We start from the raw sequence: 15,832 nt of genomic DNA, 5'->3' as shown, positions 1-15,832 counted from the left end.
GTGCTGGAGTTTTTAGCTCAGTCAGGATATTGGTTATGAGTTTGGGAAGTGACCACCATGTTTGTGAGGGAGAGATGTCCCCCCCTCCAGTGTCTTCATATAAGGTGCATGGGTGAGCAGGGGGGGGACACCGTGTACTTCATCTATTAATAATTTGAGGTCTTCTTGCCGCAGTCAGGCACATGATGCGTTTGCTGGTGACTGGGGGTCATTTCTCTTTTGTACATTGATTTAATAGAGGATTTGATGACATTTTGATTCTTTCCCTTTATATTGTCCCCGTCGTCGTCTCCTCTTCGCTGGACGCCTCTTTCTAACGCTGTAACGGGTTGGTCTGGATTTGCAGATTCTTTCAGGATCGGATCTTGTGATCTACAATACGTCCGGTCGGACGCGTCTGGGTAATGGTCACTATTCCCGGGATGGACAGAACCGATACCATTGGATGAAGAAATCCCTTTATGTTTTTGCTTAGAATTTGTCCGACGTTTTTGTTGAACGAGATAGAAGCGTTAATCGCCGCCACGAAGTCGCCGCGCCGCGGGTGTTTTACATTGTAGTGCGGATCCTTCCACAGATTTGTCCGGAGTGATTTCTCTTTGTCGCAGGGACTGGAGCTGCTGATTATCAGATGACGGCCGTCTCTCCATCCTGGTGACGTTCTCCACCTCCTTCATTAGACGGAGACACTGCTCCTCCTGCCAGGGAAGGGCCACACACTGCACGGCCACCGGGAGCCCCACGCTGTCTGACACGGCCTGCGGGGGACATGGGGGGGGGATCAGAGCGTTACAGTGGGAGCGGCAGGATGAAGGGTGGACCCCCAGGCACGGCGCGGCTGCGGAGGGCACCCACCTTCTTCAGCAGCTTGTCCCAGACATCCTTGTGATGACCCTCATACTCCTTCAGAGCCTCCTCATCCTCACGGGTCACCTTGGTAACAGGAGAACCCGGCCAGGAAATCCACCAGATTATACAGGATTGTGTAGGACACGGCACCTGGGGGTCAAATCATTACAAAAATCAGACATGACCCTGGGAACCTCCCCGGACGTCACCTCATCGCACCGCGCACAGCCATGGAGGGACGGGAAAACCAGCACCCCAGACCTCAACGCCCACATCAGGGTCACATGATCCAAAAACCACCATCACCAAGGACCGACGCGCCAGCTCACCCCATTATATCCACTCACCCGCTCGTCCTCATAGAACATATAGACGGATATCTGTAGGTCTATTCTCCTGTATATACTGCACGACATGACACTGAATATACTATATACCAGCGTCCCCAACTAAAACCCCCCCCCCCTCCCACAACTTCAATGTAAAGGTAGAAATAGCAAGATAATCAACAGAAAATAAAGCAACGACCAGCGCGGCTCAGCGCCAATCCTGACTGATCAACACACCAAGTGAGCAGCGACCACAGCAACGGGACGTCAGATATCTGTGTGCGCTCAGCAATGAACCCCGTGAGGAAGAGGAGAACGTGGAGGAAGAGGAGGATGAGGAGGAGGAGGACGAGGATGAGGAGGACGACGACGAGGAGGAAGAGAAGGACGACGATGAGGAGGACAAGGATGAGGAGGACAACGTGGAGGATGACGAAGAGGACGACGATGAGGACAACGAGGAGGAAGAGAAGGACGACGATGAAGAGGACGAGGACAACGTGGAGGATGACGAAGAGGACAACGAGGAGGATGACGAAGAGGACAACGAGGAGGATGACGAGGAGGACAACAAGGAGGATGAGGATGATGAGGACAAGAAGGACAAGAAGGAGGATGAGGAGGACGACGACGATGAGGAGGATGACGAGCAGGAAGAGAAGGACGAGGAGGATTTCTTATGTCTCGGCAGCCTTAGCATGTATGTGGTACTGTCCCTTTAAGGTACGCTGCGAGGCCCGATACACGGACAGTATAAGGACAGCTGATGAGCAGGACGCGGCTCGCTCGGCCCCCGGCAGCTGAGAATGTCACATACTTGACAGTTTTCCAGGGTATCCGATAGTCAAAGCCGGACCCAGAATAGGGCAAATAAGGACGTCCAAGCCGTGTGCCCGCCAAAGGGTGATGAACTCCTGACGATAGGCCTGCAGATATACAAGAACAGGTGTCACCGCTGCATCCTAACCTCAGGGGCCCCTCATACTGTAACAGGTGTCACCGCTGCGTCCTGACCTCAGGGGCCCCTCATAGAGAGTGACGGGTGTCACCGCTGCGTCCTGACCTCAGGGGCCCCTCATAGAGTGACGGGTGTCACCGCTGCATCCTGACCTCAGGGGCCCCTCAGAGTGACGGGTGTCACCGCTGCATCCTGACCTCAGGGGCCCCTCAGAGTGACGGGTGTCACCGCTGCGTCCTGACCTCAGGGGCCCCTCATACTGTAACAGGTGTCACCGCTGCATCCTGACCTCAGGGGCCCCTCATACAAGAACAGGTGTCACCGCTGCGTCCTGACCTCAGGGGCCCCTCATACAAGAACAGGTGTCACCGCTGCGTCCTGACCCCAGGGGCCCCTCATACAGTAACAGGTGTCACCGCTGCGTCCTGACCTCAGGGGCCCCTCATACAAGAACAGGTGTCACCGCTGCGTCCTGACCTCAGGGGCCCCTCATACAATGACAGGTATCAGAGCTGTGTCCTGACCTCAGGGGCCCCTCATACAGTAACAGGTGTCACAGCTGCGTCCTGACCTCAGGGGCCCCTCATACAATGACAGGTATCAGAGCTGTGTCCTGACCTCAGGGGCCCCTCATACAATGACAGGTATCAGAGCTGTGTCCTGACCTCAGGGGCCCCTCATACAATGACAGGTATCAGAGCGGTGTCCTGACCTCAGGGGCCCCGTGTTTTGCTCTTAGGCTGATATTCGGGTGGTCTCGCCCGCACGCCCTCGTTACCTCCACCGCCCCGTGATGCTGCCACAGCTCCTTCACCGAACTGCAGAAAAACAGAGAATAAAGAGTTAATGAAATCCTCGCTGCTCCGCTCCAGCGGCTGTAAATGTCGCCAGCGTAGAACAGCTACAACTCCCGGACCGGCACTTTTATACCGCTCTATTTTCAGATCTCTGCTTGCTGTCAGTGCGGATAACATCGCAAAGGCTGAGAACCGGTCCGGTAATAGGCCTAACTGGATGGACTTCATACAATATACCTTACCTAGTCCTGCTCACACAGCGGAGGGTTTGTTACAATGTTTCAGTACAGACAATCCTCTGTTAGTTGAGCATCGTTTCCTGTCTTGACAATGTCCGGCTCCCACCGCTGCAGGACTCGCGAGCACATATCAGAGCCTTTACCCTACAGCTGTGCGCGAGGTTGGTCCAATTGTTAGCCTCAGCGTGTAAAAAGCTTCCATTCACTGACAGCAAGCAGACATCTTGAAACGGTAAAGAATTGGAACACGACGAGTTGTAGTTTTTCTTAGTAATAGTTGGGACTTCACCTCATTCCCTGCACGTTCTGAAGAGTCATCGAGAGTCTGGGAAACTGCGGAGACAGAGACGTAACAGATGACGGAGCCATGAATATCAATAAGGGGGAGACCGGGGACAGCGCAGGGGGGAGACCGGGGACAGCGCAGGGGGGAGACCGGGGACAGCGCAGGGGGGAGACCGGGGACAGCGCAGGGGGGAGACCGGGGACAGCGCAGGGGGGAGACCGGGGACAGCGCAGGGGGAGACCGGGGACAGCGCAGGGGCGGTCAGGCATAGTCAGCTTTAAGATTATTCCGGAATCACCTACAGCGCGAGTAAAGACGTGATTAGCGACACTCACCAGCGGTCTGACAAGGACGGATAGTAAGCTCTTCAGCCAGCGCGGACAGCTGTAGGTCGTGACCTGAGTCCTCAGATTTGGATCCACTCGATCTCCTTTGCTAGAAATCAAGCAGCGACGCTCGTTACTCAGGGTCCCCACATTTGGACCAATCACGTCTGTCGCTGAGATACGTACAAGTTATCCAGGAAGGTGGAGCCTCCGTCAGCCAACAGCCCCCTCATGGCCAGCTGGAACAGCGACGAATTCACCGATGGCGGCGTGAATGGCACCAGCTGCAGGAGGAAATGCGATAATTCAAGAGACAGCCGAGGAGGCCGAGCCAATCAGTGACCGGGGAGAATCAGGACCGCCCCACCGATCCCATCCACACAACTAGTTCCACCAGTTACAGCCCAGGACGAGCGTCACATGACTACAAACCGTGTGTCCAGCTTTCTCCAGGAGGTCCTTGGTCTGCAGGACGGCGCGTCTCATGGAGGGAGTGGCCAAGGTGGAGTCGTCAGTCTCATAATATCCGACGCACAGACGGCGAGAACTGGAATAAACCTGAGGAGCAAAGTCCAAGAAGTGACAATTACATGTAGCAGAGGCCGAGCTCAGAGGACGGTGCGGGTACGAACCACGTGATAAAGATGGAGACAACACAAATATTGTGCCGAGACGGCTGCACCGATCCGTTATTCGGGTGATCGCTCGGGTTTTGGTCCTTCATTTCAGCGATGGAATGACTTGGATGTTACGGAGGTCACACAATGGGGCTTTGTCTCCGGTCTTACATTGGTTTGCTGTATCTTGGTAATGAGCTGGGCCCCCACCCGTCTGCACGGACATCGCCCCGACCCGTCTGCACGGACGTCGCCCCCATGCTGAAAGACCCAATTACAGCTGGAACCTGACCCCAGCTTTCTAGATTGTTCCCTTTTCAGCTTACGCGTTTCGCCGGGTACATCTGGTGTGTCAGGGAGACTTGTATAGTGGCGGCATAACAGGGCAATCTTAATAGTGGCAGTGTCTTTGTGAAACCTGATATTTTTGTATGTGCTTAAGCCCCACCCCTCCCAGTGGCTCAATCGGTGGTCAGCCAATCACAATGCAGATTTCATATGTCGTCCTGCATCCTTGTGATCACATGTCCTTTCTGACCTCATTAGTGGGCCGGGCTATTGGTCGTTGGCATGGGGGATCTTTGATGCTCTTCTCCTATTGGCTCTCTGCTCCGGACGTCATCGGCGGCAGTTGTCCTGGAGACCATCGAGTTCTATGTCCTGGTTTGTCCCCACCGTTGGTGCCGGATAATTCCTCTGTATTAGATTCCAGCTCCTTCTATAGTTTTGCGGTTATTTCCGTACTTTATATGGCACCAGCAGAGGCCGCAGAGGATTTCATGTCCCGATCCTCTTATTATGTGTTCTCCTCCATATACATCGTGTTCTGACTATTACGCCGTATTCCGGCACGCAGCGGTTCTGCGGAGCTCCTGATTATAGTGACGGCAGAGGTTTCATTTCCAGCGTTTTGATGGCGTTCGTGCACACGGTGCAGCTTTTATTATTGAATTGATGGCAACATTTAACCCCTTCCCGACATTTGACGTATCAATATGCCAAAGTCAGTTAGGGGAAGTCTGGAGCGGCTCACGGAGGGAACGCTCTCCATACGATGCCGGTGTCGGCTGTTTGTTGCAGCCGACACTTCAGAGTAACGAGCGGGAACACGTTTAACCTGTTAAATGCCGCAGTCAACAGCGACCACAGCATTTAAATCCTTAGAAAGAGGGGGCGACCCCCTCTAACAGCTCATCGCGCCCCCCGCAAGAGCAATTGTGGAGGGGGGGGGGGGGCGATGGTTGCTATGGCTGCCTGGGGGCCTAATGAAGTCCCCCAGGTCCGCCATCTTTGTGCTTCTATTAAGCGCTGCCTCCGGCCTGTCAGAATCACGATATACTGCGATACATTAGTATACATTAGTGTCACAGTAAATCGTGCACCGCTCTAACGATCGCTGGATGAAGTCCCCGAGGGGGGGGGGGGGGGGGCTACGGGACTAATAAAAAAAAAAGGAAAAATGAGTTAGTGGTTTTTTTTATGTAAAAAAAACCACTTTAAGTTAACCCCCCCCCCCCTCCCCCTCTTCCTCTTCTCCCTCTAGAGCATATTGGAAAAAAAACATAATTGTTATCGCCGCGTCCGTAAAAGTCTGAACTATCACAATATGTCATTATTTAACCGCACGGCGAACGCCGCAAAAAACAAACAACTAATTGTAAACGCCAGAATCTCTGTTTGTTCACCTCGTCTCCCACAAAAAGTGATGAAACCGTCGCACGTACCCCAAAACGGTATCATTAAAAACGACAGCTTATCCCGCAAACAATAAGCCCGCAGACCGCGTCATCCACGGAAAAATAATGACGTTACGGCTCTCGGAATTTGGCGACTCAAAATAAATGTTCTTTTTTACACTTCGTTTATTCCTTGTAAAATACAGAAATATTTGGTATCGGCGCCATCGGATTCACCCGCAGAATAAAGGTAACAGGTTGTTTAATTGTACAGTGAATTCCGTACATTTCCTAGTACATTATACGGCAAAATAAATGGCGCCACAAAAAATTACAACTCGTCCCGCAAAAATCACGCCCTCATAGGATTATAGCGACGGGGAAATGTCTGCGGCGGGAAGGGGTTAATACGGGATAGAAAACACTGGATCTGTGAGGGACCTGCAGGGATCTGTGAGGGACCTGCAGGCGCTCCGAGGACGGGGCCTGAACGTCCCCAAATAATAATTACAGGGCGACCGAGACAGCTCATAAGTAAATGACGTTTTCCACGGAGAAAGTCCAGCCGGTCGTCTCATGGACGGTCCACAAGTAAGAGACAATCCGGCGCTGTCGTGTGCAGCTGTTCTGGGCCTTGTAGTTCATCCGAGCTCCACAGTGTCTCCCGATGTTCGAGCTCCAGGCGGGATAAATCCGGGGACCCCAATAAAGAAAGGAGAAATAGTGCGACACCCTCTGTCTTAATACGCAGGAAATAGAAGAATAAAACATGGCTGATCCAAATACAATCAATAGCCGCACGTCAAACAAACGCGCCCCCGCGGCTCCGACCCGAGGTAAAAGACGGAGACCAAGACCCGCCAGGGGACCGTGCAGCCAACGCGGCACCATCTGACGACGGCGAGTGCCACTGCCACAAACCTCCGGCTTTTCAGGTTGGCGACGTACAGGAGGACGCCTCTATTCTCCGGCAGGATGTGATGATCTCGGAGAACCGCCGCCCTGGAACATCGGGGAGCGAAGCGGAGGAGCGAGGACGGCCATTCTCATCATCTTGTGGCCATTAAAGCGAAGCAGGATGAATTGGAAAACCACTTGAGGCGAAACAATCTACGCAGAGTCGGTGTGCCGGAGGAGGTGGGGGGGGGGAGGGGGTCACTCCCACTCAATATATAGAATCCTGGCTGCCTAAAACCTGCGGCAGGGATAACCTGACCCCGCTGAGTCCGGTGGAGGGCAACTCCTCTGAGACCGTTCCCGCGTGCCGCGCTAGCGAAGATTCTGCACTAGAGACCGCCACATTCTAGTGCGCAAAGCTCGGGACCCCCTGAGCGATCGCTGGATGGCAGACGCAGATCCTTGTACCCAGACGGCTCTATGGACGATCAGGAGAAAAGATCACAATTCCTGGATGCCGCGGCGTCTGAGGCTCTTCAGGTCCCACACGCGACGCTCTTCCCGGCCCGTTTTCGATAGGCACGCTCAGTCAGCATTTCTGAGAAGGATCATGTGACTTACATCACATTTTCAGAGCTGCTGACTGGTGGAGAGGGGTCATGTGACCATAAAACCAGGACGTGCTTTCTTTCATCCCCCAGTAGCGAATGATTAGTGGTTGACCCTCCAGTATGGAGGAAATGTCTCCCAGGATCACAGCTCCCCATAGAACACAATGTCATGCGGTGCCCCCTACAGGAGAAGCGTCGAGGACGACAGTGCAGGGAATGCTGGGTAACGCGCCAACAAGGGAAGGGATGGTACCTGGTCATTGAAGGGCATTGGTGGGACAGTGGGGTCCATCTGGAACATGTCATCACACAGCACGGCTCTCATGGCGGTCACCAGGCTGTCCACATCTCGCGCTATTGGTCCAATCATTGCGGTAACTGAAAAGACAAGACAAAGCGACGCGTTCCGCTCATTTACACGTCTACTAAAGAGGAGGCGACAGCCCTGGGGCGTCATTCACACCCGCCGTCTGACGCTTGTAGGGGATTTTGTAGCTTTTTTGGGTATCGTTTTTCTACGGATTGTTGTGCAGTTTGAAGTTTTTACTTTCTCTATTTGTGCATTTGCCGATCACCTGAAATCCACTATAAAGAAACGGCTCGGATATTAACAGGGCGTCCGGGGCACAGGGTGGAGCGGTCCCTGGAGCAGGGGCGTTACTCCGACTAGGAAGGGTGACCCCATAGCGTAGACCAGGGTCAGTTGTTTTTCTCCCCCCCCCCCCCCATTATTATTTTTGACATCAGTGTTTGGGGGATTCATCACTTTCCCTTCTTTATCCAATAATTAACGGTTCCGTTTTCGTGTTTTTTGATCAGCTGATTTTTCCGCGATCTCTTTTGACGACACGATCACAGACTTTAGTTTTGGCCGCTGTATTTGATTGGTTCTGTGAAGATGATGGGCCCTGGACTGCCGTCATAGAAAATACCTACAGCTGCCACTAGGGGGAGCTCACTGACAGCAAATACAGCAGATCAGTACTAGCAGTATACACCGACGTGCAGGGAGCTCCCCCTAGTGGTGGCTGCAGGCATTTACCAAGTTAGAAAGCCAAAGCTCCCTTACACAGATATATTACAGCTCTGGATGTGACTGGAGTATAAGATACGTAATCATTCTGAGAGTTACTCTGCAGTATATATGGAGGTTTAGTGGGGGGGGGGGGGGGTTGTTCCTCACCTGATTTCTGTCCGGGGCAGCTCGATTTGAGGCCAATTTTACTGCAACACAAAGAAATGAGAAGTTACGGCCCTGTGACGATCTCTCATGTGACCGCGTCTCGTATCTGAGCTGGAAGAACGTGGGACCCGGAGCGCTGCTCCACTGTAGATTGTAAGCTCTTCGTGACTATGTGCCAGACCGGCCGCCCACCTCACTGCTCAGAGAGTGTCCCCACATGTCCCGAAATAACCCCCAAACATGATCAGAAACTGCCTCTATGTCCAGCCCCGATACCCCAAAAAACTGGAGGATATATCAGATCTATATAAACACTCCCCCTTAAAACAGGCAAAACTGCCCCCTCCCCAAATATATACAGCCCCCTCAATATAATTATATATACATCACAGGAACAGATATACCCCCATCGTATATTTATGTTGCATAATGTCGCCATCTGCTGGTCAGTGCTGGTACTACATTTCACTTCCAAACACCAGAAATGGAAGAAAACCACCACCTGCCCTCTGTAGAATCATTATTGCATGTAAATACCCCCCCCCCCACACTGCTGGATTAGACCCCCCCCCCACACTGCTGGATAACACCCCCCCCCCACACTGCTGGATAACACACCCCCCCCCACACTGCTGGATAACACACCCCCCCCCCACACTGCTGGATAACACACCCCCCCCCCACACTGCTGGATAACACACCCCCCCCCCACACTGCTGGATAACACACCCCCCCCCACACTGCTGGATAACACACCCCCCCCCACACTGCTGGATTAGACCCCCCCCCACACTGCTGGATTAGACCCCCCCCACACTGCTGGATAACACACCCCCCCCCAACACTGCTGGATTAGACCCCCCCCCCTGCTGGATAACACACCCCCCCACACTGCTGGATTAGACCCCCCCCCACACTGCTGGATTAGACACCCCCCCCCCCACACACACACACTGCTGGATTAGACCCCCCCCCCACCGCTGGATTAGACCCCCCCACACACCCTGCTGGATTACATTCCCCCCCCCCCACACTGCTGGATTAGACCCCCCCCCCCACACTGCTGGATAACACCCCCCCCCCCACACTGCTGGATAACCCCCCCCCCCACACTGCTGGATAACACACCCCCCCCCCCACACTGCTGGATAACACACCCCCCCCCCACACTGCTGGATAACACACCCCCCCCCCCACACTGCTGGATAACACACCCCCCCCCACACTGCTGGATTAGACCCCCCCCCCCCACACTGCTGGATTAGACCCCCCCCCCACACTGCTGGATAACACACCCCCCCAACACTGCTGGATTAGACCCCCCCCCCCTGCTGGATAACACACCCCCCCCACACTGCTGGATTAGACCCCCCCCCCACACTGCTGGATTAGACACCCCCCCCCCACACACACACACTGCTGGATTAGACCCCCCCCCCACCGCTGGATTAGACCCCCCCACACACCCTGCTGGATTAGACCCCCCCACACACCCTGCTGGATTACACCCCCCCCCCACACTGCTGGATTAGACCCCCCCACACTGCTGGATAACACACCCCCCCAACACTGCTGGATTAGACCCCCCCCCCCCTGCTGGATAACACACCCCCCCCACACTGCTGGATTAGACCCCCCCCCCACACTGCTGGATTAGACCCCCCCCCCCCACACACACACACTGCTGGATTAGACCCCCCCCACCGCTGGATTAGACCCCCCCCACACACCCTGCTGGATTAGACCCCCCCACACACCCTGCTGGATTAGACCCCCCCCCACACCCTGCTGGATTAGACCCCCCCCCCACACTGCTGGATTAGACACCCCCACACCCTGCTGGATTAGACACCCCCCCCCACACTGCTGGGATTAGACACACCCCCCCCCCACACTGCTGGATTAGACACCCCCCCCACTGGATTAGACCCCCCCCCCCCACAACCTGCTTGATTAGACACCACACACACACACTGCTGGATTAGACCCCCCCCCCACACTGCTGGATTAGACCCCCCCACACTGCTGGATTAGACCCCCCCCCCACACTGCTGGATTAGACCCCCCCCCACACCGCTGGATTAGACACCCCCCCCACACTGCTGGATAACACACCCCCCCAACACTGCTGGATTAGACCCCCCCCCCCCTGCTGGATAACACCCCCCCCACACACTGCTGGATTAGACCCCCCCCCCACACTGCTGGATTAGACACCCCCCCCACACACACACACTGCTGGATTAGACCCCCCCCCACCGCTGGATTAGACCCCCCCACACACCCTGCTGGATTAGACCCCCCCCCCACACCCTGCTGGATTAGACCCCCCCCACACTGCTGGATTAGACACCCCCACACCCTGCTGGATTAGACACCCCCCCACACCCTGCTGGATTAGACACCCCCCCCCCACACTGCTGGGATTAGACACACCCCCCCACACTGCTGGATTAGACACCCCCCCCACTGGATTAGACCCCCCCACAACCTGCTTGATTAGACACCACACACACACACACTGCTGGATTAGACCCCCCCCACACTGCTGGATTAGACCCCCCCCCCACACTGCTGGATTAGACCCCCCCCCACACTGCTGGATAACACAGCCCCCCCCCACACTGCTGGATAACACACCCCCCCCCACACTGCTGGATTAGACACCCCCCCCCCACACACACACACTGCTGGATTAGACCCCCCCCCACCGCTGGATTAGACCCCCCCACACACCCTGCTGGATTACATTCCCCCCCCCACACTGCTGGATTAGACCCCCCCCCACACTGCTGGATAACACCCCCCCCCCACACTGCTGGATAACACCCCCCCCCACACTGCTGGATAACACACCCCCCCCCCACACTGCTGGATAACACACCCCCCCCCCACACTGCTGGATAACACACCCCCCCCCCACACTGCTGGATAACACCCCCCCCCCACACTGCTGGATTAGACCCCCCCCCACACTGCTGGATTAGACCCCCCCCCCCACACTGCTGGATAACACACCCCCCCAACACTGCTGGATTAGACCCCCCCCCCTGCTGGATAACACACCCCCCCACACTGCTGGATTAGACCCCCCCCCCACACTGCTGGATTAGACACCCCCCCCACACACACTGCTGGATTAGACCCCCCCCACCGCTGGATTAGACCCCCCCACACACCTTGCTGGATTAGACCCCCCCACACACCCTGCTGGATTACACCCCCCCCCCCACACTGCTGGATTAGACCCCCCCCCCCACACTGCTGGATAACACCCCCCCCCAACACTGCTGGATTAGACCCCCCCCCCCCTGCTGGATAACACACCCCCCCCACACTGCTGGATTAGACCCCCCCCCCACACTGCTGGATTAGACACCCCCCCCCACACACTGCTGGATTAGACCCCCCCCACCGCTGGATTAGACCCCCCCCACACACCCTGCTGGATTAGACCCCCCCCCACACACCCTGCTGGATTAGACCCCCCCCCCACACCCTGCTGGATTAGACCCCCCCCCCCACACTGCTGGATTAGACACCCCCACACCCTGCTGGATTAGACCCCCCCCCCCACACTGCTGGGATTAGACACCCCCCCCCCCACACTGCTGGATTAGACACCCCCCCCACTGGATTAGACCCCCCCCCCACAACCTGCTTGATTAGACACCACACACACACACTGCTGGATTAGACCCCCCCCCACACTGCTGGATTAGACCCCCCCACACTGCTGGATTAGACCCCCCCCACACTGCTGGATTAGACCCCCCCCCACACCGCTGGATTAGACACCCCCACACACCCTGCTGGATTACACCCCCCCCACACTGCTGGATTAGACCCCCCCCCCACACTGCTGGATAACACACCCCCCCAACACTGCTGGATTAGACCCCCCCCCCCTGCTGGATAACACCCCCCCCCACACACTGCTGGATTAGACCCCCCCCCCACAAAGCTGGATTAGACACCCCCCCCCACACACACACACTGCTGGATTAGACCCCCCCCCACCGCTGGATTAGACCCCCCCACACACCCTGCTGGATTAGACCCCCCACACACCCTGCTGGATTAGACCCCCCCCCCACACCCTGCTGGATTAGACCCCCCCCCACACTGCTGGATTAGACACCCCCACACCCTGCTGGATTAGACACCCCCCCCACACTGCTGGGATTAGACACCCCCCCCCCCCACACTGCTGGATTAGACACCCCCCCCCACTGGATTAGACCCCCCCCCACAACCTGCTTGATTAGACACCACACACACACACTGCTGGATTAGACCCCCCCCCCACACTGCTGGATTAGACCCCCCCCCCACACTGCTGGATTAGACCCCCCCCACACTGCTGGATTAGACCCCCCCACACCGCTGGATTAGACACCCCCCCCCACACGCTGCTGGATTAGACCCCCCCCCCACACCCTGCTGGATTAGACCCCCCCACAACCTGCTGGATTAGACACCACACACACACACTGCTGGATTAGACCCCCCTCCCACACTGCTGGATTAGAGCCCCCCCCACACCCTGCTGGATTAGACCCCCCCCCACACCCTGCTGGATTAGACCCCCCCCCCACACTGCTGGATTAGACCCCCCCACACTGCTGGATTAGACCCCCCCCCACACCCTGCTGGATTAGACCCCCCCACAACCTGCTGGATTAGACACCACACACACACACTGCTGGATTAGACCCCCCTCCCACACTGCTGGATTAGAGCCCCCCCACACCCTGCTGGATTAGACCCCCCCCCACACTGCTGGATTAGACCCCCCCACACTGCTGGATAACACACCCCCCCCCCACACTGCTGGATTAGACCCCCCCCCTCCCACACTGCTGGATAACAAACCCACACTGCTGGATTAGACACCCCCCCACACTGCTGGATTAGACCCCCCCACACTGCTGGATTAGACACCCCCCCCACACCCTGCTGGATTAGACCCCCCCCCCCCTGCTGGATTAGACACCCCCCCTGCTGGATTAGACACCCCCCACACTGCTGGATTAGACCCCCCCCCCACACTGCTGGATTAGACCCCCCCCCACACCCTGCTGGATTAGACCCCCCCCCACACTGCTGGATTAGACCCCCCCACACTGCTGGATTAGACCCCCCCCCACACCCTGCTGGATTAGACCCCCCCACAACCTGCTGGATTAGACACCACACACACACACACACACACACACACTGCTGGATTAGACCCCCCTCCCACACTGCTGGATTAGAGCCCCCCCACACCCTGCTGGATTAGACCCCCCCCCCACACTGCTGGATTAGACCCCCCCACACTGCTGGATAACACACCCCCCCCACACTGCTGGATTAGACCCCCCCCCCTCCCACACTGCTGGATAACAAACCCACACTGCTGGATTAGACACCCCCCCACACTGCTGGATTAGACCCCCCCACACTGCTGGATTAGACACCCCCCCACACCCTGCTGGATTAGACCCCCCCCCTGCTGGATTAGACACCCCCCCTGCTGGATTAGACACCCCCCCACACTGCTGGATTAGACCCCCCCCCCACACTGCTGGATTAGACCCCCCCCCCCCCACACTGCTGGATTAGACACCCCCCCCCACACACACTGCTGGATTAGACACCCCCCCCCCACCCCCTGCTGGATTAGACACCACACACACACACAGAACACACCTGAGTCGGTTTCCAGTTGCTTTGAATCCACAAACTCCACAGAAGGCGCTTGGGAAGCGGATACTCCCTCCGATGTCCGAGCCAAAGCCCAGAATGGAGCCTTGAGCTGCGATAATGGCGCCCTCCCCCCCCGGACGAGCCTCCCGGGGTCTTCTTGTTGTTTAGAGGATTCAGGGTCTGTCCATAAATGGGATTACTGCAATCATAGCTGTGGGGGAAACCGGAGAAAGTAAACCCGATCCCAAATACCGCAATGAGTGGAAAACAGGTCCTGACCTAGTCCTGCTGACACAGCTGATGAGTCTGTTACAATGTATCAGTGTAGAGAAAAGAGTATTAGTACACGGCCCACATCTTATGTTACAAAACACCCACCACCTGGAGCCGCCAGAATACCCAGAATACACCGCGATCCCTCTAATACCCAGAATACACCGTGATCCCTCTAATACCCAGAATACACCGTGATCCCTCTAATACCCAGAATACACCGTGATCCCCACTAATACCCAGAATACACAGCGATCCCCACTAATACCCAGAATACACCGCGATCCCACTAATACCCAGAATACACAGCGATCCCCACTAATACCCAGAATACACCGCGATCCCTCTAATACCCAGAATACACCGCGATCCCCACTAATACCCAGAATACACCGCGATCCTCACTAATACCCAGAATACACCGCGATCCCTCTAATACCCAGAATACACCGCGATCCCCACTAATACCCAGAATACACCGTGATCCCCACTAATACCCAGAATACACCGCGATCCCCACTAATACCCAGAATACACCGCGATCCCTCTAATACCCAGAATACACCGTGATCCCCACTAATACCCAGAATACACCGCGATCCCCACTAATACCCAGAATACACAGCGACCCCTCTGTCCAGACTTCTCCTCACCTCTCATATATACATTATATACACAGCGACCTCTTGTCCAGACTTCTCCTCACCCCTCATATATCATTATATACACGGCGACCTCTCTGTCCAGACTTCTCCTCACCCCTCATATATCATTATATACACAGCGACCTCTCTGTCCAGACTTCTCCTCACCCCTCATATATCATTATATACACAGCGACCTCTCTGTCCAGACTTCTCCTCACCTCTCATATATCATTATATACACAGCGACCCCTCTGTCCAGACTTCTCCTCACCTCTCATATATCATTATATACACAGCGACCTCTCTGTCCAGACTTCTCCTCACCCCTCATATATCATTATATACACAGCGACCTCTCTGTCCAGACTTCTCCTCACCCCTCATATATCATTATATACACGGCGACCTCTCTGTCCAGACTTCTCCTCACCTCTCATATATCATTATATACAC

General features: G+C 55.8%; 1 protein-coding gene across 1 annotated transcript; it reads right to left on the bottom strand.

Annotated features, from left to right (window-relative positions):
• Nucleotides 1-271: 271 nt before the first annotated feature.
• LOC142656986 (fatty-acid amide hydrolase 1-like) lies at nucleotides 272-14,816 on the bottom strand. The gene is given in 14 exon segments (XM_075832037.1): nucleotides 272-758; nucleotides 856-946; nucleotides 948-999; nucleotides 1,996-2,104; nucleotides 2,915-2,954; nucleotides 3,462-3,505; nucleotides 3,794-3,893; nucleotides 3,971-4,068; nucleotides 4,217-4,342; nucleotides 7,839-7,963; nucleotides 8,769-8,809; nucleotides 14,463-14,593; nucleotides 14,595-14,738; nucleotides 14,808-14,816. Coding segments are annotated over 14 exon segments (1,356 nt in total). The 3' UTR covers nucleotides 272-512.
• Between the last annotated feature and the right edge of the window lie 1,016 nt (nucleotides 14,817-15,832).

The sequence above is a fragment of the Rhinoderma darwinii genome, chromosome 7 (genome assembly GCF_050947455.1).
Source record: "Rhinoderma darwinii isolate aRhiDar2 chromosome 7, aRhiDar2.hap1, whole genome shotgun sequence".
NCBI lineage: Eukaryota > Metazoa > Chordata > Amphibia > Anura > Rhinodermatidae > Rhinoderma > Rhinoderma darwinii.
This window is presented reverse-complemented; position numbering and strand designations above follow the sequence as displayed.